Raw genomic sequence first — 23,901 nt, 5'->3', positions numbered from 1 at the left:
AGGATGCATGCCACGCATGGTCCCATGTGCACATTTATATGACAGCGGTATGCTTCTCCAATGGCTATAGCAAATAAACACACACACACACACACATATATATTAACCATACACAAATACAAACCCACACACATGCACATTAACAACACACATACACATTAACCACACACACACACACACACACACACACACACACACAAACATTAACCACACACACCAACACACACACATCCCAAACACACATACAAGCACACACACACACACTTATTTTGGGGGAGGTAGCATGACAACCCCTAAGATTAGAGTCAGGAGACAGACACAGAGACACACACACACACACACACAGATGCACGCACACAGGCATACAGTACACACACACACACACACATAGTGCTAATGATGATTAGGTGGAACAGCAGTAGGAGGGCACAGCAGGGCAGATTTATCACTCGGTAGAACACACACAGCTAATTATTATTAATAATTAAACACGGACAAGCATAATCACACACACAATCATACACACACACACACACACACACACACACACACACACACACACACACACACACGCGCACACACACACACACACACAGTACCTTTCAGAGTGAAGTCGTAGACTGCAAAGCAAAGTGTCCTTTCTGCCATTTGCACAGATGTGTGATTCGCTAACTAACTTGCATTATGACTCACAACTCTTATCTTGTCTTGAAAACACACTAGGCACAAGCCACAGCTGGAGCCTGTCAAACAGGCACTAACTGAACACTAGGCACAAGCCACAGCTGGAGCCTGTCAAACAGGCACTAACTGAACACTAGGCACAAGCCACAGCTGGAGCAAACAGGCACTAACTGAACACTAGGCACAAGCCACAGCTGGAGCAAACAGGCACTAACTGAACACTAGGCACAAGACACAGCTGGAGCCTGTCAAACAGGCACTAACTGAACACTAGGCACAAGCCACAGCTGGAGCAAACAGGCACTAACTGAACACTAGGCACAAGCCACAGCTGGAGCAAACAGGCACTAACTGAACACTAGGCACAAGCCACAGCTGGAGCCTGTCAAACAGGCACTAACTGAACACTAGGCACAAGCCACAGCTGGAGCAAACAGGCATTAACTGAACACTAGGCACAAGCCACAGCTGGAGCAAACAGGCACTAACTGAACACTAGGCACAAGCCACAGCTGGAGCCTGTCAAACAGGCACTAACTGAACACTTCTGTAGGCACAAGCCACAGCTGGAGCAAACAGGCACTAACTGAACACTAGGCACAAGCCACAGCTGGAGCAAACAGGCACTTAATGAACACTAGGCACAAGCCACAGCTGGAGCCTGTCAAACAGGCACTAACTGAACACTAGGCACAAGCCACAGCTGGAGCAAACAGGCACTAACTGAACACTAGGCACAAGACACAGCTGGAGCCTGTCAAACAGGCACTAACTGAACACTAGGCACAAGCCACAGCTGGAGCAAACAGGCACTAACTGAACACTAGGCACAAGCCACAGCTGGAGCAAACAGGCACTAACTGAACACTAGGCACAAGCCACAGCTGGAGCCTGTTAAACAGGCACTAACTGAACACTAGGCACAAGTCACAGCTGGAGCAAACAGGCACTAACTGCACAACTCATCTGCTCTTCAAGTCCATTACTCAGGGAGTGCAGCTGTACTGAGAAGTCCGCCCGCCCCTTGGCCAAATGGCATAATGACATTCTGTCCTGCATGTTATGCTGTCTGAAGTGAAACTGAGTAAACGCATCCACGGCAGGAAACAGACAAAAATATCCTATATAACATATGATATAATATAATAAGCATTCTTCAAAGGTCAATGCAGTGACCTACTGTATGGAAAAAAAGACTAGATACATTATTTATATCAGGGGTAAGTAAATATAAACCTGAAAGGTCCACTTATCAAATTTCCATTTACTCCAAGGTCTGGGAGGTTTTTTTAGGTAGGCTACAGAACTCCAAAAAAAAAAAAAGATCATTCACAACAGTGGACATCCTAGATTCTGCTTGACTCTCTCCACACACACAATGTTAAATTCATATAGAGTGTATTTAGTTAATAATGTATTTTTTAATGTATAGCATTTTACTAGTAATTACTAGTAGCTAAACATATTTAGTAATTTGAATGCTTCATATTGACGTTTAAACTATAACACTTAGGCATATCTTTAATGTGGTGTGTAGGTCTAATTGAGTGCACATTGGTGATGAGCATAGATATATATATACTGTCAGTATATATATCTATGGATATCCTGTCAGTATATATATCTATGGGTGATAAGTAGGTGTAATTGAGTGCCTGTCACTTTAAGAAATACGTGAGAGTAATTAGCCTCCCTTCAGCCTGACGGTTTTAGGCTAGTCGCTAGTGAATAAAAGTTGTGCATAGTGCATACGGATATGTGGATGCAATTCATTATGTTTTCTATGTCATTAGATAAAATAAATGTTCAAAAAACTAACAAGTCAAAGACAATCTTTCTGGGATCAAGTGTTGGCGGACCCGAGCTAGCAGGATAGTTACCAAGGAGCTCTTTCCAGATGTAAAGTTTGCCATGGTTGTAGCCTATTTAAATGCTCGCAAAAGTGGTTCTCTCTCTCTCTCTCTCCGTGTGTGTGTGTGTGTGTGTGTCTGCTGCATGAGGCTATGTTCAATTCAACTTCGGTAGTTTATCCGTCCAGTCAATAGCACCGCATTCACGCCACTTCATGATTATATTAACGTCATCAGACAGGCTGTAAAAGTGTATGCAGGAATTTCTCGCGTTATGATGGCTAGAGTTGCGGGACTTGAACAAATTATGCGCAATACCCACAATCCCGCAGTGAAATTTAAGCCCTGAGTAGCCTGACATTGCCAGAGCAGGGTCATCACTCTCTATTTGCAAGGAGCTCTTCCAATGGTACATTATACTGTACCTCCATACACACTATACCTGTGTGTGTATGGTGTATGATACTAAGAAGCTCTTCCAATGGTTAATTATATCTCTATACACACTATACCTGTATGTACATGATACTAAGAAGCTCTTCCAATGGTACATTATATCTCTATACACACTATACCTGTATGTGCATGATACTAAGAAGCTCTTCCAATGGTACATTATATCTCTATACACACTATACCTGTATGTGTATGATACTAAGAAGCTCTTCCAATGGTACATTATACCTCAATACTGTACACACCATACCTGCATGTGTATGATACTGAGGACCTACATATGGACCAGATTCATGACTTAATCCTTGGTGACTGATATTTAGCATGGACGGTTATTGGTAAGGAGCCCTTGAAGGGACATAGTGGGAAATATTTTTAATTAAATTTATTATAATGATTAATATAATATTTTATTATTTATCCAGAGTGACACGGATTCCCAGTGGGCTTGGGAATCTAAAAATGTCAAAATATAGTTTGTTGATAAGCTGAGTCTCTGGGGGCAGACTATAAAAACTAGACTGTGACCCTTTAATGTAAGCAAATTACAAGTACAGAGTGACATGTGTTTGTTAGCCAACTCAACTCATGCATCTTGTACTCTCTTGTATAATCCTGACGTATCCATAGCAATAAGCATTTCTGAGGTCTCAGAAAATGAGAAAGTTTTGTACAAAGTAGAAACCTCTAATTCTATGCTTGTGTGTGTGTGTATGTATGTGTGTGGAGGTTAACATCACAGTTTTGCTGTGTTTAGCCTAACGCTGGATTACTGTATGTGTTTGTGTGGAGGTTGGCATAACAGTTTGGCTGTGTTTAGATTTATGATGTTCTGTGTGTATGTGTGTGTGTGTGTGTGTGTGTGTGTGTGTGTGTGTGTGTGTGTGTGTGTGTGTGTGTGTGTGTGTGTGTGAAAGTTAACATCACAGTTTTGCTGTGTTTAGCATAATGCTGGTCCATGTGTGTGTGTGTGTGTGTTTGTGGAGTTTGGTATCACAGTTTGGCTGTGTTTAGATTTATGCTGTTCTGTGTGTGTGTGTATGTGTGTGTGTGTGTGTGTGTGTGTGGGAGGATGGCATCACTATGTGACAAATGGCCTGTGAGGCCTCCCAGCACACATGCATGCTAATGCCTGTGGAATGTTCTAGATCACTTAGGTCCTCTCTGCCACGAGACTCCAATCTATCACCCAGCCCACCCGTGCTGACGGTAGCTGTCTGATCCTTTTCTCTCAACTCAATCTCTCTCTCTCTCTTTCTCTCTCTCTCAATCTCCTTATCCCCTCTCTCTCTCTCTCTCTCTCTCTCTCTTTCTCAATCTCCTTATCCCCTCTCTCTCTCTCTCTTTCTCAATCTCCTTATCCCCATCTCTCTCTCTCTTTCTCAATCTCTGTATCCCCATCTCTCTCTCTCTCTTTCTCTCTCAGTATATACTTCAGACCATCCTCATTCCCTTTCTCAATCTCCTTATCCCCATCTCTCTCTCTCTTTCTCAATCTCTGTATCCCCATCTCTCTCTCTCTCTTTCTCTCTCAGTATATACTTCAGACCATCCTCATTCCCTTTCTCCAAGTGTAATGTATTTTCTTCCGACATCATTCTCATCCAAACTCATCCTCTCTCTCCCTCTTTTTCTCCATCTCCCTCCTGCTCTGTCTTTCTTAATCTCTCCATTCCGTCTCATCCTCTACCTGTTCCATTCAGTTCAATTCATCCTGCTATACTGCCATGACCACGCCATAAACAATCTTGCCAAATACATGTCTATCCTCTTATCACTGTCTCTCATCCTTACTACCCCTCCCCTCTCTCCTCCTTCTCAATTATCTCTCTCTCGCTCTCTCTCCTCCTTCTCATCTCTCTCTCTCTCTCTCTCTCCAGTGTTCCTCTCTCTCTCTTTCCTTTCTTTCTCTCTCTCTTTCTCCAGTGTTCCTCTCTCTCTCTTTCCTTTCTTTCTCTCTCTCTCTCCAGTGTTCCTCTCTCTCTCTTTCTCCAGTGTTCCTCTCTCTCTCTCTCTCCAGTGTTCCTCTCTCTCTCTTTCTCCAGTGTTCCTCTCTCTCTCTCTCTCTCAATGTTCCTCTCTCTCTCTTTCTCCAGTGTTCCTCTCTCTCTCTTTCTCCAGTGTTCCTCTCTCTCTCTTACTTTCTTTGCATCCCTCTCTGCATCACTTCATGTGTCTGACAGATAAACCATGGATGTCTGTGTCAAATATGAGGGAGATCAGTGGAGGATGACGACATCACACACCACACACACACACACACACACACACACACACACACACACACACACACAGACACTGTAATAGCTAATACTGTTCAAAATATTATTTTTAAATATTCTTAGTCGTCTGAGGTTAGTAGGCAGTCTCCTGACACACATGAAGCATGGACGTAAAAGTTAACTATTTAATTAAGAAGGAAATTAATCAAGAAAGGATTAGAACAAATGATACTTTGACAATAAACAAAGAAAATATTGAAGTTGTATGACTATTCATGCTCCATGCAGTCCAACATTTAAATACTTTATTTACCCTTCCACACATGCACGTCAGTATCAAGGTGGAATATCTGTTTGGTTACCATGATCAAGGTAAGTCTTATATCTATATGTCTATATATTAATATAACTATTCATATTAACATTTTATAACTGAAGCAATTTCATGATAATGTTTTAAAAGTAACAATGATAATAATCAAAAAAAATATATTTTACAGGTTCTCTCATTTCCTTTAAAATTCAAAAGGATCTAAATATGGCTCCAGCATGCACGCACGCACACACACACACACACACACACACACACACACACACACACACACACACAGCAACAACCTCTGATCTTTTTGAAGACAAGCTAGCAAACAAGAATTTTGCCTCAGGCAACAGGATTGCATTCTGTCTGGTGTGTATATGTGTGTGTGTGTGTGCACCTGTGATGATTAGGTATTTATATTCTTCTGTGGATGTCTGTGTTTATGTGTATGTGTGTGTGTGTGTGTGTGTGTGTGTTGCTTATGTGTGCATTTATCTTTATGTGCTCTGTGTCTATGTGTGTGTTCCTCTGTGTGTGTGTGTGTGTGTGTGTGTGTGTGTGTGTGAGAGAGAGAGAGAGTTCCTCTGTGTCTGTGTGTGTGTGTGTGTGTGTGTGTGTGTGTGTGTGTGTGTGTGTGTGTGTGTGTGTGTGTGTGTGTGTGTGAGAGAGTTCCTCTGTGTCTGTGTGTGTATGTGTGTGTGTGTGTGTTACTCTGTGTTTATGTGTGTTCCTCTATGAATGTGTGTGTGTGTGTGTGTGTGTGTGTGTGTGTGTGTGTGTGTGTGTGTGTGTGTGTGTGTGTGTGTGCATGTGTGCATGTGTGGGTGGGAGATAACACAGTGCATCAGAATGCAGACACTTCCATGGGGGAACTTTTAATTATTCACACCCTACTGTCAGATCCCACCCCAGCACCCACGACAACAGCCCTGCTGTCTCTCTGCCTGTCTGTCTCTCTGCCTGTCTGTCTGTCATTTTCTGTCTCTGTCTCTATCACCATCCCAGCACCCTCCACCTCAGCCCTTCTTTCTCTGTCTGCTTGTCTGTCTGTCTGTCTATCTGTCTGTCTCACTAGCCCTCCACCTGAGCCCTGCTCTCTGTTTGTATACCTGTCTGCCTCCATCTCGCTGCTTAATCTCTTTTATTATGCGTCTGACTATCTCTCTCTCTCTCTCTCGGTCTTATCCTAAAAGAAGCCACCAATATACCTGACTATGTGATATCGCTACAATATGTCTGTGAATTCAAATTCAAACTCAAAGGAAGCTTTCTTAGCATGACCGTAATGTTAGTAGACAGAATTGGCAAAGCATCTGAGTTGGGTTAGCTACTGTACATCACACGGGAAGGGGAGGAAGGGAAACAAACGAACACATTAATGACAATATCTGTCTCTCTGACTGTCTGAGTGTCTGTCTCTCTGTCTGTCTGTCTGCCTATCTGGTATGTCTGTCTGTCTCTCTGACTGTCTGAGTGTCTGTCTCTCTGTCTCTCTGACTGTCTGAGTGTCTGTCTTTCTGAGTGTCTGACTGTCTGTCTGGTATGGACCTTGTATATCCATCTGTCTGTAAGGCTGTGTGTTATCTGTATATTTGTCTAGATAGATAGATAGATACTTTATTGATCCCCAGGGGCAAATTCAAGTCTGTCTGTCTTTATTACCCGTCTCCCTGCCCGTCGTTCTCTCTACATTACTGGGAAAAATGCGGTTGGGATTTTCATTTACATGAAAATGGAGGTTTAACCTGTTTCCCGTTTGCATGTAAACACGGAAAAAAAAACATTTTTGCATTGTGACATGTTGTTCCCTCGTTTGTTTGAAATCACTGATTGGCCACCTGTTTGCTCGAGGGGTTCACAACACCCCGACACTACCCAGCTGTTTTTAGTATCAATGTGATTTTATATTTAGAATAGAATACCCTGCTACGTATTATGCGGTCTGCCTCTGTTTTGCAGTAGTGGTTCTGGTCTCTCCTCCAGGTCTTGTTTGTCTGCCTCTGTTTTGCAGTAGTGGTTCTGGTCTCTCCTCCAGGTCTTGTTTGTCTCATTGTTTATTTGGTGACACTTTACTTGACAGTATCGACATAAGAGTGACATGACACTGTCATGACACATGAAACCTAACTCTAATCCTAACCTCTAACTCTAATCCTAACCTCTAACCCTAATCCTAACCCCAACCCAAACCCTAACCATAAGTCTAAACAGATCCCTAATCCTTACCCTAACTTGTTTTCACAAAAACCGAATGTCATTTAATAACAGAAGTGTTATGTGATAAACGTTTATGACTTGTTTATGACACGTTCATGACACTGTCATGTCACTCTTATGTCGACACAATCAAGTAAAGTGTAACCGTTTATTTCTTGTTTATGTTTGTTTTCCTCATGGTGAGTTCCATCCAGATGACTCTCAGAGGGTATCAAATATTTATGCATTGGTTATGACAATGCTGTAGGTTTGGATTTGTCCAACCACTGTTGATATGCTGCAAGATAGGGGTGTGAATCTCTCATGTAAAAGACGATACGATTCGCATCTAGATACATGGGCACGATTCGATACAAGAAAAGATACATGTGTATAAAAAGCGATTCAGTGCGATTCGATCGCGATTCGATGCAGTTCAAGAATGGAAAGCATTCTGAAAGATTTTTATCATTTGCTCAAGGTGCACATTAATTTTATATTATCAGTTATCATGGTCATGGTTGTCAATTAGGCAAAAAAATGTGTGAATATGATTATCTAAACTGAGGTTTGTTTCATATACTGTATTTAAATGAAAAAAGAATAGTTTACATTTCAGTCAAACACAGCAGCCAAATACAATTCGAAATAAAATAAAACAGTGCTTTAAGACATTCTTGGCCTTTTCTCATATAGCCTACAAGAATAAAATAGGCCTACATATCAATGAACTCTCTGGGTTTATTTTGTTCCAACTGTAGACCTAATGCAGAAACCTATAATGCCACAAGTCTGAGTGAATATGAACAAAATAATTGGCTAATTATTTGTGCATCGTTTAGCAAGGGCCAAATTATTATTATTTAACATTAAGGAAATCCCTTCATGAAACGTGGGCTATACTCTACAGACTATCGTTGCTGTTTAGTGTTTAATTTCGCGCTGGATTTTGAAAAAAAAAAGAGTAAAACTGTAAAACATAATGACCGAAAGTGTGAGTTGTCACGTGCTTAAGTTGCAGAAGATGTATGGGTAATGAGGTCATTTGACAACTTTGGGCAATGAATGTAGCCAAAAAGCGAACTGCATTACCATTGATTCGCGCTAATGAGGTAGTTTCAAAACCGATTGTGGATGAACGCGCTGCTTGGAACGTAAATGAGAGTCTGAGCGAAGCAGAAAAGGTTGTGAACCGCATTCGTAATAAGTAAATCAATATAACGACCGGTTCATTTCAGTTTTATTCCTCGATAATGGGCTTCAATGTATGACGATGTAGCCGATATCTTACACGTTAAAACGGATACCGATACGTATCGGTTAAACTTTACACCCCTACTGCAAGACTTTTCTGATTTTAAAGTAGTGGGGGGGGGGTCTCTAAATTGCTGCTTCACTGACAATGGGTGCAATGAGCAACATGAGCTAATATCTGCTTTATGCAGGCAAGTATCTGATATGAAACAGTATCTGTCTGGAAACAAACACATCTAACCCAGCTTTCTGCTACACTGCTTGATTCTAACAGAGGGGAAAAGAAAGTCTCTCTCTCTCTCCCTCCCTTTTTACCCCACCCCTATCCCTCTCTCTCTCCCTCTCTCTCTCTCGCTGTCGCTGTGCTGGGTTTAATTTGGCAGGGTTGTGATGTGAATCTGTGTCTCTTATCGGCCCATCCCCAGTGCTGTTTATCTCTGCTGTCGGCGGATCCTGCACGCACCCCTGATGAATGGGCCAAGGTCGGGGCGGATGGGCTCCCGGTCCTCTGCCAGCAAAAGATGGTCAGGACTGACCTTCTGTACCACTCTTACTGTTCTGCTCTTTTGCTTTCTCTCTCTCTCTCTCTCTCTCTCTTTTCTTCCCTTCTCTCCTCCTCTGCACTTCTCCCTCTGTTGCTCCCTTGCTTCCTTCCCTTCCTCTAGCTCACCCTCACGTTCTCCTGCCCTCCTCCCTCTAGCTCACGCACACGCCACGTTTCTAGCTCACGCCACGCTCTCCTGCCCCTCCTCTAGCTCACACGCCACGTTCTCCTGCCCTCCTCTAGCTCACGCTCACGTTCTCCTGCCCTCCTCTAGCTCACTCTCACGTTCTCCTGCCCTCCTCTAGCTCACTCTCACGTTCTCCTGCCCTCCTCTAGCTCACGCTCACGTTCTCCTGCCCTCCTCTTCTCCTCTCTTCTTCTTTCCTCTCTTTTTTCACTTGTCCTTTATTCTGCAACCTTTGCAAGTTTGTGTGGTCAGGCATGACCTTCATCTCTCACTCTCTCTTTCTCTTTCTTTCTTTCTCTCTTTCTTTCTTTCTCCCTCCCACCTTCCTCCTCTCATTCTCTCTTGGTCCATCTGCTATGTTTTCCCTCTTGAGCTCCCTCTTGAGCTTCTACATCTCTCTCCACAAAAAAAGGCTCTATCCTCTATCCCTCTCTCTCTCTCTGTCTCTCTCTCTCTCTCTCTCTCTATGGATGGAGTGTTTGTGTGCAGGAGTGCTGCAGGCCTTTTGTCTGGTTGCGTGTCTCTTTTCTGTCTTGCCCCCTATTTTCCTTTTTTATTTCATGAACATTGCACAACATTGCACAACCATGCACAGTAAAGTAGAAAGTAAAGTGACAGGTTTTTAGCAGACACTTCTATCTAAAGCGACACAGACCTGCAACAGCAGGTTCAGAAATGGAACCTTGGACAACCAACGGTCAGACGGCAATGCTACCATTACCACACACTTATACAGTATAATCATGGAATGCAAGACATACAAGGTGGAGTACTTCAGGGGTTTTCCAGGGTTACAGGTAACACCTCAAAGTATGGGAGATGGTCAAAGGGGGCATATTGCCACTGGTGGATATCAAGGCATAGTGTTTAGTGATAGTGATAATTTATCCCTCCACACCCCACCCCATTCAGGACCACTCCGCTGGCGCGTCGTGCCTAACAACACCCCTTAGCTGTTGTAGAATCAGCGTAACCTACGGCCGCTCGGGGCTTATTGCTTAAATCAATCTATCTATCTATCTATATATCTATCTATCTATCTATCTATCTATCTTTTTAAATCAGGACAAAGGTGTTGTTCTCTGCCTGTGTAAACGTTATACACTTCTTACATGACAGCTGAAAGCTCGCCCAGGAACGGTAAGTGGAGGGCAATGTGGCAATACCCAATGGAGGCTGTTTTATAAGTCTCCACTGCCGAGGAGAAGAAGTGACCTTTTAATGTAGGCCGTTCCATGGCTCGATCGCCACAAATACATTTGTGCCCAAGTTTAACGAGACAGTTTCACACACCCAGTTGCCCTTTTGGTAGTCTTCCAGAAGACGCACTTCACTTATTCTGTGAGAGCGCTCTCTTTTAGCAGTACCTGGGAAAGTTCCTGTTCTCCATGACCCTGTGTGTATTAGGTTGTATTGGGCCACAGACAGGCAGGGTGGGAGAGTGCTGTCTAATAATTATAACCGCCGCGCAGCGAAGCGGCGGTCATATAGGTTGTCATATAGGTTTTTTTTCTTTTTCGCATGTCCAAATTTCCGTCAAGGATTCCCGGGACACTGAAAGACCAGGGTACACGAAACTTGGTGGGCATGTAACCCCATATGGATAGCATGGAACCATCGTTTTTTGTTTTGATCTGTAGCCCCCCCGCTGGACTAGACCCCCCGAAAGGAGGGTAGGGCAGACAAAGTTTTCTGTGAATATCTCGAGAACCGTAGGGTTTAGGAGGACCATTTTTTTTTTGTATGTTGATCTCAAGGGGCCATGTCAACCCATTCCATAACCACTCATTTCATGTATAGCGCCACCTAGTTAAAACACAAACAAAAAGTAAAATGAGGTGTTGTAATCGCAGGTATCTGTGACCCAACATAGTGAAAACTGCACGAAATTGGAAGTGTAGGATCATTATGACACCCTCTGAATGCACACCAAGTTTCGTGGAATTCCGTTCATGGAGGCCACAATAAATTAATTTATGTTACTATACACCAACTGACCTGTAGGTGGCGGAGACAGTTTTCTGTGAATATCTTGAGAACCGTGGGGCCTAGGAGGTCCACCTTTTTTGTATGTTGGTCTTAAGGGGGCATGTCAACCCATCCCATTACCACTTATTTCATGTATAGCTTCACCTAGTTAAAATTAAAAAGCAAAATGAAGTGTTTTCATCACAATATCTCTGGCTGAGATGGTCAAACTGCACAAAATTGAAAGTGTAGGATCATTATGACACCTTCCGAATGCATGCTAAGTTTTGTGAACTTTCGTTCATGGGGGCCTTACAATAAAATGATTTATGTGTACATTTAGTGACCGTTACACATTCCTGGGACACTGAAAGACCGGGTACATCAAACTTGGTGGGCATGTAACCCCACATGGATAGCATGGAACCATCGTTTTTCTTTTGATCTGTAGCCCCCGCTGGACTGGACCCCGAAAAGGAGGGTAGGGCAGACACAGTTTTCTGTGAATATCTTGAGAACCGTGGGGCCTAGGGATGACCAATTTTTTCTGTATGTTTGCCTCCAGGGGTCATGTTAACCCATTCCATGTGCACACATGTGCATAAAAAGATACACACGCACACACATACATTCACAGTAATCATAATGCATGACACATACTCACACAGTAGACATATGTACGCATGCATGCACAAACACAGGCACATACGCAAGCACACACACAAGCACGCACACACACACACACACACATAAACATGTACACGCACACATGCACACAAGAATTTCTCAGAATTATGAACAGGCAAGATGGGGTGGGTTGTATAAAAATGAATTTTACATGTGAAATCTATGAACTAATCATGTTTTGGTACTTGTTGTCTAGCAGATACCAGTGAGAATTGAGTGTGGATAATGCAATTTAGTGAGACAGTTAGAATCATATAGGCCTTTCAGCTTGATTTATTTTTGTGGAAAAAATGTGCTGGACTGAAGTATGGGGTCATATTTTGTACGGCTCTTCATGTACATCTAGTTAGGACTGCAATTTGTTGGTGAGACAGGCCAAGTTGGGCATCTTAAAATCTCATAAGGGAACAGAATGAAGGCCAAGACACGGATTTGGCAGCGATGTTCAGGTCTTTTGAGGAGACCAGAGGGGCCCTGGAAAAACCTTAGACAGCCAGACAGATAGACAGACAGGCAGACAGCCAGACAGATAGAGAGGCAGAGCTTATGTTAGTATGTAGATTTGGTGTGTGAGGAATTTTAATGCTGCATGTTTTCAGAGGTATGCATGGGAGAAAATAAACCACTGCTTTAACGAAGGATGCTAAAGTGCTTGCTTTGCCTCTCCCTCTCTCCCCCGGTATCTCTCCCTCTCGGTCTCTCCCTCTCTCCCTCTCTCCCAATCTCTCTCAGCCTCTCTCTCCTCTCTAAGGCAAGATGAAGACAATTGACCTTTCCATCCGCTCCACACTCTTTCTTTTTTCTCATTTCCTTAATTTATTTTTTCCTCTCCCTCTGCCAAACAGATGCACCCCCCCTCTCTCTCCCTCTCTTTCTCTCTCACTCCCTCTCTATCTCTCTTCACCTCTTTCATTCAGTTTCTCTTCTAGTCTTCTCTTCTGTCCCCCTATACTCTTTTTTATTTCCCCAAAACTGATTTCTCTCTCTGCCCTCCCACTCCCTCCTCTCGTTCTCTAATTCTCTCTATCTGTCCCACTCCTTGATTCATTCATCATGGTTAAATTACCCATGATCCCCTGGGGCAGCTCAGAGAGTGCTTCATCTTATTAGAGCTCAATGAGAGCCACCGTCAGGCCACAGACATTACTCAGGGAGAGAGAGATGTGGAAAGAGAGGGAGAGAATGGAGAGATAGAGAGAGAGGAGGGTGAGGAGGGAGAGAGAATGTAGAGAGAGAGAGAATGGAGAGAGAGAAACTTGCAACTATGCTAAATTGTAGTCAGTTCACGCTTGTCTATTCCCAGTTTGAATGAAAGAGAGAGAGAGAGAGAGAGTCTGTATCTGCATGAGAAGGAAACATATCATTCTCTTTCAACCTTCCTTTCACATTCTTCAAGCCTCTTCACCTCTCCTGAGTCTCAAACCTCCATCTCTGATCGGCCCTCGTCCCACTCATCCCACTCACCCCACTCACCCTCTCAGTGAGGTGCCCGTCCCCTCATCCCACTCATCCCACTCACCCTCTCATCCCACTCATCCCCTCATCCCACTCACCCTCTCATCCCACTCACCCTCTCATCCCACTCATCCCACTCACCCTCTCAGTGAGGTGCCGGAGCTGGCGGTTGCGGGGGTCCCGGCTGCAGGGCGCCTGGGCAGGAGCCACCACGGTGCACACGCACTTGCCCTCCGCGTCCGCCGTCGACGTGTACACCTGCCAGCCCTCATCGGGGCCTGGGTACAGAGCCTGGGGGAGAGGAGGAGGAAGAGAGGGGGGAGGAAGAGGAGGAGGAGGAGAGAGGAGGAGGAGGAGGAGGAGGAGGAGAAGAGAGTGGGGAGGAGGAAGAGTGGGGAGGAGGAAGAGAGGAGGAGGGGAGGGTGGAGAGAGGAGGAGTAGGAGAAGAGGAGGAGGAAGAGAGTGGGGAGGAGGAAGAGAGGAGGAGGGGAGAGGAGGAGAGAGGAGGAGGAAGAGAGGGGGGAGGAAGAGGAAGAGGAGAGAGGAGGAGGAGGAGGATGAAGAGAGTGGGGAGGAGGAAGAGAGGAGGAGGGGAGGGTGGAGAGAGGAGGAGTAGGAGAAGAGGAAGAGGAAGAGAGGAGGAGGAGGAGAAGAGGAGGAGGAAGAGAGGAGGAGGAGGAGAGGAGGAGGGAAGGGTGGAGAGAGGGAGGGAGGAGATGGAGAAGGTGGAGAGGATAAGAGAGGAAAGGAGGAGGGAGATGGGTAGAGGAGGAGAGGGAAAGAGAGAGAGAGAGCAGTGGAGAGGAAGGGGAAGAGAGGGGGAAGAGGGGAGAGGAGAAGAGGAGGGGAGGGTGGAGAGAAGGAGAGGATGTGGAGAGAGGGAGGGAGGAGATGGAGAGGAGGGAGGAAAGGAAGAGGGAGATGGGTAGAGGAGGAGGAGAGGAGGGAGGAAAGGGAGAGGGAGATGGGTGGAGGAGGAGAGGAGGGAGGAAAGGAAGAGGGAGATGGGTAGAGGAGGAGGAGAGGAGGGAGGAAAGGGAGAGGGAGATGGGTAGAGGAGGAGAGGAGGGAGGAAAGGAAGAGGGAGATGGGTAGAGGAGGAGGAGAGGAGGGAAGATAGGGAGAAGGTGGAGAGGATGAAAGAGGAAAGGAGGAGAAAAGGGGGATATGGAAAAGGTTGAGAGGATGAGAGAGGAAAGGAGGAGAGAGATGGGTAGAGGAGGAGAGGGCAAGGAAAGATAGAGAGAGAGCAGTGGAGAGGAGGAGGAAAGAGAGGGTAGAAATACAGGGGAATAGAGAGGAGGAGCATGGAGGAGGAGAAGGAGAGGAGGGGGAGAGGGGAGGAGATCAGGAGGGAGGGATGAGAAGTAGGGGAGAGGAGGAGAAGAGTGAGAGCAGGATAGTAAAGATGAGAGGAGGAGAGAGAGAGAAGGGGAGAGGTCAGTCGTCACCAGTCAGTAGAGAACAGACACGGAGGAGAGTGAATAAAAGGATTAGTCCGATACACCCAACCAGGAGAGGGAAAGTAAGGACATACACGCACATTCACTTCTTTTTCCAGTTCCAGTACTCAGTTCAACTCAATACAGTTGAGTTGATTGGCATGAAAATAGTTTTAGCAAAGCATAAAACAAAGAACCATAAGTTGACATGTGTTGACATGGACACATTAAATCTGATATGAACCTTTCATGTGGGGGAAAAATCACTTATATTAAACACCTTATTGGAGAAAGTGTCCATGTAAACAAGAATAAAGAGACACACATATGTATTGCTGTTGTGATGTTCAGCGCTCCACTTTTGGATGGCCATGGGCAAATATGTCATGACAAAGCAAAGATTTTAATGTCCACAAGAATGAGAAATGGAACCTCACTGTTGGGGTTGAGAGAGAACAGTATTCTAAAATAATCCCCCTTATCTGCAATGAAATAAAATAATAATAAAAAAATGTCACAATGACACTGTAGTCATGGTGAATATTAGATTTTGACATTGTGTGGAAACAATGGAATTGATATGTGTCTGTGTCAGAGAAAGACAGAGAGATGGGGTGAGAGAGAGAGAGAGAGAGAGAGAAAGACTGCAATGAGAGATTGATAGAGAAAAAGAAAGGACACAGAGTTGGAGTGAAGGAAGACAGAGAAAATGAGAGGAAGAGAGGGAATGAGATAGGGAGAGAGAGAGAGAGAGAAGGGGAGAGTAATAATTGAAAGAGATGATGTCTGACCTGTGACAATGGCTTTCTGTGAGAGATAGAAGAGGGAACAGTTATAAAGGGTGTACGCACACACGCTGACACACACACACACACACACACACACACACTGACACACGCACACACACACACGCGTGCACACACAGCGACACCTGTTAAAACATTTAAAGCCAGTAATAGGACACAGATGTTGCAATAATCCATATGGATGAGAGCACCACACACACACACACACACACACTTTGTCTGTCTGCATGACTCTCCCCTGATCACTCTCTATTAATTTACATGTAATAAAAGCTTTATTGACAGAACAAACCTCCCCTGGCATAACCCCTGATGATGCATGACACACACGCACGCACACGCACACACACACACACCCCACACACATGCCAATACCCTGGTTAACCAGATAATAATAATGCTAATTAAAATAATAATAAAAGCATGTGTGTCTGCATGAGGCGGTGCAGTGACTGATCTCTTTCTATCTCTTCTCTCTTTCACTTTTTCATTTTTCTCTTCTTACTTCTCTCTTGTTCTCTCTTTCTCCTCCCTCTCATTTCCTCTAATCCATCACTGTCTGGGTGTCATGCCCCATGTTCATTCTCTCTCTCTCTCTCTCTGTCCAGATCTCTTTAACCCCTCTTTATCCATCCCACTGTCTTTCCTCCCTCTCTTTATCTCACTCCTTCCATCTCTCTCTTTCAGCAGTGCTCTCCTAATCCCCCTCCTTCTCCCATCTATCTCTCTGTGGTGGAGCTGTGACCCCCCCCTTGCTCTTCATCATCTTCTCCCCTCTTTCCATCTCTCTGTGGTGGTGCTGTGCCCCCTCTCCATCTCTCCATCTCTCTTCCTCCATCTCTCTCTGTGGTGGTGCTGTGCTCCCCCCTCTCTCTCTCTCTCCATCTCTCTCTGCGGTGGTGCTGTGCTCTTTAATTAGCTCCGCCGCACCTCTCACACCTCTCCCATCTGTTACACACCAATTTCTGTGTGTGTGTGTGTGTGTGTGTGTGTGTGTGTGTGTGTGTGTGTGTGTGTGTGTGTGTGTGTGTGTGTGTGTGTGTGTGTGAGTGCATGTTTGTGTGCGTATGAGGACATGCATGTTTATTTATGTGTATTATGCTTCTGTCCATGTGTACTGTATCTGTGTGTGTGTGTGTCTGTGTGTGTGTGTGTGTGTGTGTGTGTGTGTGTGTGTGTGTGTGTGTGTGTGTGTGTGTGTGTGTGTGTGTGTGTATGATTGCATGCATATATGTGTGTGTATGGTTATGCTTCTGTCCACACAGCAGCCATCTTGGTTATGCCTCCGGCCAGTTATTTCGAACTTGAAAACCTGACTAACAAAATCAGGCTTCTATTCAAATGCATGGAGAGACATGCTTAACTCCAAATATGATGTCTTATCTACATTAAAAGTAGATGAGCCCTACAGTAGTTTAAATCTGAATTCAACAAATAAATGGTAAGTAGCCTAAGATGAGTAAATATCCAAAGTCGCTAAAAAAGATGTCAGTCTTCGTGTTAACTTGCTCACTGCAAGCACGCACCAACTTTTGTTGCATGGCTATTGCCATGGTTACAGGGGAAGTTAACAGGTTAAAATAGTTAAAATATCAATATGTAATTTCCAACAACTTCCTCATGTTTAGCGAACATACGAATTTACAAATTGCCCTTGAGCGAAAAAGGGCTTATACTTATTAAATCTTTGAGCAAATATGAATAAAAGGCACAAAATAAGGCTGTTGTGAGGGTTATCGATGTGTACGTTGGATTTAGGCAACCATTACATTTCTATTTTTACATGGTATAACGTCAACTAAATACAACAAGTCATACCTTAATTCTATCACTTGCAATACAAACTTATTCCCTAATACTAAGATGAGATAATTGGCTATGTCATACCAGAGAGGATTAAAGCGGAGAAATCAAGGATCTTTGGTTATACCGAAGTTCCACAATTAACGTTAGCTAGTTAGTAAGCTAACCGTGATTACATAGGAGGTTATGGTAAGTTTAAATATTAGCTACGAGCTAAATTTGTCCTCTCCACTGAGGTATTGGAAATTATGTTGGTAATATATGTCGTTTCGGGAGGAGTCATATACATATTTCTTCATAACCGTTGAGTTAGTCAAAGGACTGAATGTCCTGTAAGTTAATAACTAGATGAAACGTGTGACTGCTAGCTGTCTTTCCAATTGGAATCAATGATATGATGCTAGCTCGCTTTTGCTAGGGGCCTGGTGCAGAGAAACTTTTCGGTATAATGAAACCCCGGTTGTTAGTGATTGAAGTTTAAAATCAATGGAGTTCCTTTTAACCAAACAAGTGCCCTCCCACCTGGAAAACAATGTTTGCCAATGGAGCCAGACTTTTTGCTGAAGAGAAGCGTAGCGAAACGTAGTCAAGAGTATGGTTTACGAGGCTAGCGTAGTTTGGGCGGTAGTGATTTGTTTCCTCCTACAGTATACAGTCTCTGTTAGGCTTGCACCTCAGGAGGGGGTTTTGGAAAGCTTGGATTTAAGCAAATTAGTGTGTTGTATGTGTGTGTGTGTGTGTGTGTGCACATTCATACAATTTTGTGTGTGTTTATGTTTGTGTGTGTTTGTGTCATGTATTCTTGTGTTTCGGGGCTCTATCTTGCACTTTAACACAATTGACTTTGCGCAAATCGCTTTGTGGGCGGATCTTGGACGCTGTTTCTATTTTATCATGGAAAATTGACTGTTGCTTCGGCTAAAAATCTAAAAATGGGGTGTTCTGTAGCAGCTACATTACTCATGGGTGTGGTTTGGGCTTAACGTGCAATATACCAATCAGAGCATCATCTCACATTCCCTTTAACAACAGGCACGCTTGTTCCATAGCGGACCGCTATTATGATGGCGGATTTGCCAGGCGCAACCAGGAACAGTTCACAATGCTATAGTCAGTTGTGAACAGTTTGCTATTGATTTTTCCTCTTGACAAAATGTAATACAGAAATGTCACTTTCCGATGTTTTGGGATCACTCTCACTGAATCACGATCTTATGAATGCATGGTGATATTTTTGCAATGTAATCTAACATTACCTCACTATAGACAATGCAGATCTGTCAGATAAGCTTTCCTCTCCCGTGCCGCTGCTGGGGCATTTGGGTTAAATGGCATCGGCATGCAGTTTGTCTCATTAAGTCCTCTAATATTTCCTAATTTATGTCATCAACACATCCGTGATTCGTGGAAATGTGATAGTGTCCGTAATGGATGTGGTATAGACAGCAGGGGTTGTAAAAATAGGGCTCTAAAGAACTTCAAAGTCACCTGCGATATGGAACTGATTTGACCAGGCTACTTTATTGTATAGTAGCATAGGGTTTGTGATTATAGAAATAGTTTACTATTGTTGGTTTACATGTGACTGTGTTCCTGTTCATTTGTTATGTCGGTGAAATCACAAAAATAGAAGGTAAAACTGCTCAAATATGTTCAACATCTAGTATTTACTGAAATATGCATAATTCACGGTGGTTGCCATCCAGTGACGTCATAATATGCAAATTAGATGAGTAAATTTACCCCCTTCATAAACTTCTGGTCATACTCAATGATTTTCACATTTACAGTAGGACTTTATCTCTGACCACTTGCAAGCCATGGCCTTTTGAAATTTTGATGTAAAAATCCAATTTATATTTTTTAAACCCTGGTGGCTAAAGGGTTAAATTGATCACGGTAGTTTAAGCTTACACTTAAACAGACAAAACATTCTAATATGAAAATGTAGATGCAATTGTTGTAAAATGGTGCAGCTCCTTTAAGAAAGCCCCGTGCGCAGGGATAGAAAGAGAGAAAGCGAGAGGGTATGTGTGTTAGAACTTAGATGCGTGTGGAAAACGTAGACGTGCTGTTGAGACTGGAGCGAGTCATTTTCAAAATAATGCAAAAATATCAAAAGATATCAAAGCACCTTTTGCGTTTGAATGTAGCACGATTTTTTTTTAAACAGTTGGACAAATGATTTAGCTAATTGATTATAGCCTGCACACCAGCAATTGTTGAACATTTACCTGTACAAGACATTAGCCCAGCCTAACAAGTTGCATGTTGTAGGCCTACTGTAGAAATTTCACTTAAATTGCAACCGCGAACATGCCTGCTTGCCGACGCTCAAACGCCAACTAAAAGATATCAAAGCAACAAGAGGGTTGAGTCTGAATGACGGAGTTCAGACTCATAATGCTCCTCATAACCATCTATAAAAAAAAAAGTGTTTTTTCTTTTCTTTTGAGCACGTCCAATCCCAGGACATAACGCACTGGACCTTATAATAGGCCTCGATATATAATTCCAAAGGGGCAGATAGGGGCCTACTGCATTTAAAACTTAAAAGATTGAACGGCTTCCCAAAATTTGAAATTGTGATCAGTGACTGGCATCGGGTGAAGCTTTTCGGGTTGAACAGGCTATTAAAACCATTTGAGCACCTCAATGTCACAGGAGACTGGGCTCTCCCTTCTATGAATTGAAAAGACGTTATGCTACCTGCAAACTGGCCTATGATTTCATTGCTGAGTTTGCAGCAAAGCAAGACAATGTTTTTCAGAGTCAGGATATGGCGAGTCTGTGTCATTTATTTGTCTAATGTTAGCCTACAGACCAGTTTCCATAGTGCACATCTTATCAACAGTTTGAATGTCGTGTGTGTTTCTGCTCATTGACAAATACCGTTCAGCACAATGATTCATGCCCAATTAATTTCCCCTGTAAAACAAAGCACCTTTGTTATACTATTTGGTTTCGTGATGTAGCCTATGATAAACACCATATGGCCAAGTGGTGTAGCTTATTAGACTAGGCTACTAAAATGCACCGAAGGTAGCCTTGGCTACAGTATGTGTAAAGTAAGCTATCGCATGATTTCATGCACGTAAGTTCATGCATCTGTCAAGTTCGCACAGGGCCTCGCACCATCTGTCAAGTCTCAAGACTCCCCTTGTGACGCAGCCCTAAGACAGCGAGGAAAAAGTTAAAATAAGCAATAAACCCGAGAAAAGTTGGCAGGTTTGTTTCGGTCCCGGTAATTATTTGTGAAATTGTGCAAACAACAGCCTTTTCAAGGCATTTCAAGGAAGGTGTCGTAGCATGCAGCTCCCAAATTGACCCAGTAGCCTACAGAAGGCATCAATAAATTGTTGGGACTGGGGAGGGTCATGCGTTTTTTTTCTCAATCACTTTGGAGGGTCATAGAAAATTTCTTGCTGGCGAGGGAGGGTCACGCCTTTTGGACTAACGCCTCCCAAAACTCCGGTAGCCCCTAAATAAATAAATCTAACAGTCCCTAATTGATTATAGCCTGTAGGCCTACACCAGCAATTGTTGAACATTTACCTGTACAGGACATTGACAGTAGCCCAGCCTAACAAGCAGATGTTGCAAAAGACATCAAAAGACGCTATTAATCAGAAATAAATAATGTAATCTGCATCGCTTTATTTAACAAACTGCAAGCAACAAGAGGGTTGAGTTCGCTGTGAGGCCAAACCCAAGAGCAGAGCCTAGCCTATCTGTTAAGGCACTCGATAGGCTATATGGTAACGAGATGTGTGCGCCTGGAAAGACAATAGAAGATGCTTTCTGAATAGCACAGCGAAGACGGCTCTGGTCATCCCATACCTTCCCCACTTCCTGTAGCCTACCATTATGACTTGTTGCCGTTTTAGGACATTAAGCTTTTTCAATGTTAAGCCCCCTCCCCACCCCATTCTTTCACAAGCAGTGGGGAGCTGGGCACAAAGTAACACTTTTGGTAGACAAAAGAGGGTTCTCTCAGCTTGTCGCTAAACAATCGCGTAACGGGACAGATATTTTAGAGAGAACAAAGAGGCTAGTGCAGCTCAGATGTCTTCTTAATTTTCTTTATTCTTTAGTAAAAGGTGCAGAACATTATTAAACTTTGATTTACGTTTCGATGTGTCGATGTTTTTGACTAATGAACATCGAAACGTTAGTCAAAGTTTAATAATGTTCTGCACCTTTTACTAAAGAATAAAGAAAATTAAGAAGACAGCTGAGCTGCACCAGCGTCTCTCCTTCTCTCTAACACTTTTTGGCTTTGGCTAAATATTTCTAAAATCATTTGAGTTTCACCAGGGATGGATTACTGCACGGGCCTACCGGGCCCAGGCCCAGGGGCCCAAGGGATCAGGGGGCCCTGAAGCCCAAGCCTTTGCATGGAATCATTGCCTCAATATCAACAAATCAGGATGTAGGCTATGAATCTGATTGAATTTAGTATTGCCCATCCCCAAAATGGACCAGAATACAGGAAATCACATCAAACAAATTAAAAAATTTCTGGGGGAGGACCCCCAAACCCCCCCTCCCGCATATACGACAATTAGTGGGGGGCCCTTAATGCATCTGGCCCCAGGGGCCCGAAAGTTCATAATCCGCCCATGAGTTTCACTAGCCACATGTTTTAACAAGGAACACTTGTTATTGAACTAATAACAGACGTGTGTCGAAAATTGACTTTATTTTCCATACGGAGAAATAACATATGCAGAATCTAACCAAGGTCAATGTTGCCAAAAAAGCCCAAACCTGAAAACACATGAGGCAAAAGTGCAAAACATCACAAAACTAACTAAACTAACACACGCATATTTTTGTATTGCAATCATTGTAGCCTACAGTTGTAACAACAGCGCATAACAGTCGCTTTTACTCCCCTTATCGCTCATTATAAAGAACGTTTTAACGTGTCCCAAAAACAGCTATCAACTAATCACCAAACGTCTTATAAACAAGTATTGCCAGGAGCAACACCTTGCAAAAAATGATAACAATAGGCCTAGGCCTTTATATGGCTGTGCTCCTGCCTAGATTCGAACTCAGAACTGCCTGAAAGTTGCAGACCTGTTCTGGAAATACGCGCATTAACCCACTAGACCGTCAGACAACGCTATCTGCTTCGAGTAGGCCTATTGGGTAGGACTGTAGCCTACACTGGTTGCTGTGGCACAGTCTTGAGTGACTGAATTTGTTTTCCTTTGTCATATGAATGCTGTCATTTTGTTAACATTACTGTTAAGGAGAAGCTGTAGGCAAAGGCCTACACCTCGTTAGTGTAGTAAAACAAATTAGAACTATTCACGAGGTTTCTGGGCAGCATATTTATGTTCTGTTAGCAAGCGAACTTCTCATGACTGCCGACAAAGTAGCCTACTGCCAGCTGACAAAGCTCTCATTTTAAAACATTACTGAGAGACAGGCACTGTACAATCAAGACATCTTGCCACTGAATCCAAAACTATGTTTAACATTATGTACAAAGCTTATAGGCTACAGTGGACTAGCATGTTGCAGGGGCTGCTAAAAACACAGAGAAACGCACTGAAAACTCGGCCATTCACAGCCCTTGCTGTTGAATGCTCCGTCCGGTTCGACCGTGGAACGCCACAGCGGACTATGCTGCCCCCAAGCGGCTGCAGTTGTACTTATATTTCACCCAGCTGCGTGAATCACCTTGATGGTGAATGAAGTGTCAATTCTTAACTGGGACCCACTGTACTTGCTGCTTTCTTTTACTGTCTATGGTTGCTGGTTAACAGCACATAATAAGCTTATTTAAGCGAATTCACAAACTCAAGACTTCAAGGCCATCATGGATATAAAACATTTTTTGAAAACAACGAAAGGATGGAGGGAACATAGCAAAGTTTTGGAGTTATTTCAGATGGGCTACAACAAGGTAGGCAAAATTGTGGTGCTTGTCAAAACCTTAGCGCAGCTGGAATAATGCTTATAGGCTGATGTTAAAGCACACACGATGTTCAAAGCCATACACAACGGTAAATTG

General features: G+C 43.6%; 1 protein-coding gene across 1 annotated transcript in view; it reads right to left on the bottom strand.

Annotated features, from left to right (window-relative positions):
* LOC125298274 (noelin-2-like) overlaps positions 1 to 23,901 on the bottom strand; it is a 68,405-nt gene that overhangs the window by 35,489 nt on the left and 9,015 nt on the right. The window contains exon 2 of the mRNA XM_048248977.1: positions 13,964 to 14,113. Within this exon, the coding sequence (XP_048104934.1) occupies positions 13,964 to 14,113 (150 nt within the window). The remainder of the gene's footprint in view (positions 1 to 13,963; positions 14,114 to 23,901) is intronic.

Source organism: Alosa alosa, chromosome 7 (assembly GCF_017589495.1).
Source record: "Alosa alosa isolate M-15738 ecotype Scorff River chromosome 7, AALO_Geno_1.1, whole genome shotgun sequence".
In the NCBI taxonomy this organism is placed as follows: domain Eukaryota; kingdom Metazoa; phylum Chordata; class Actinopteri; order Clupeiformes; family Clupeidae; genus Alosa; species Alosa alosa.
Note: the sequence above shows the minus strand (reverse complement) of the source record. Positions and strands in the feature narration are given on the sequence as shown.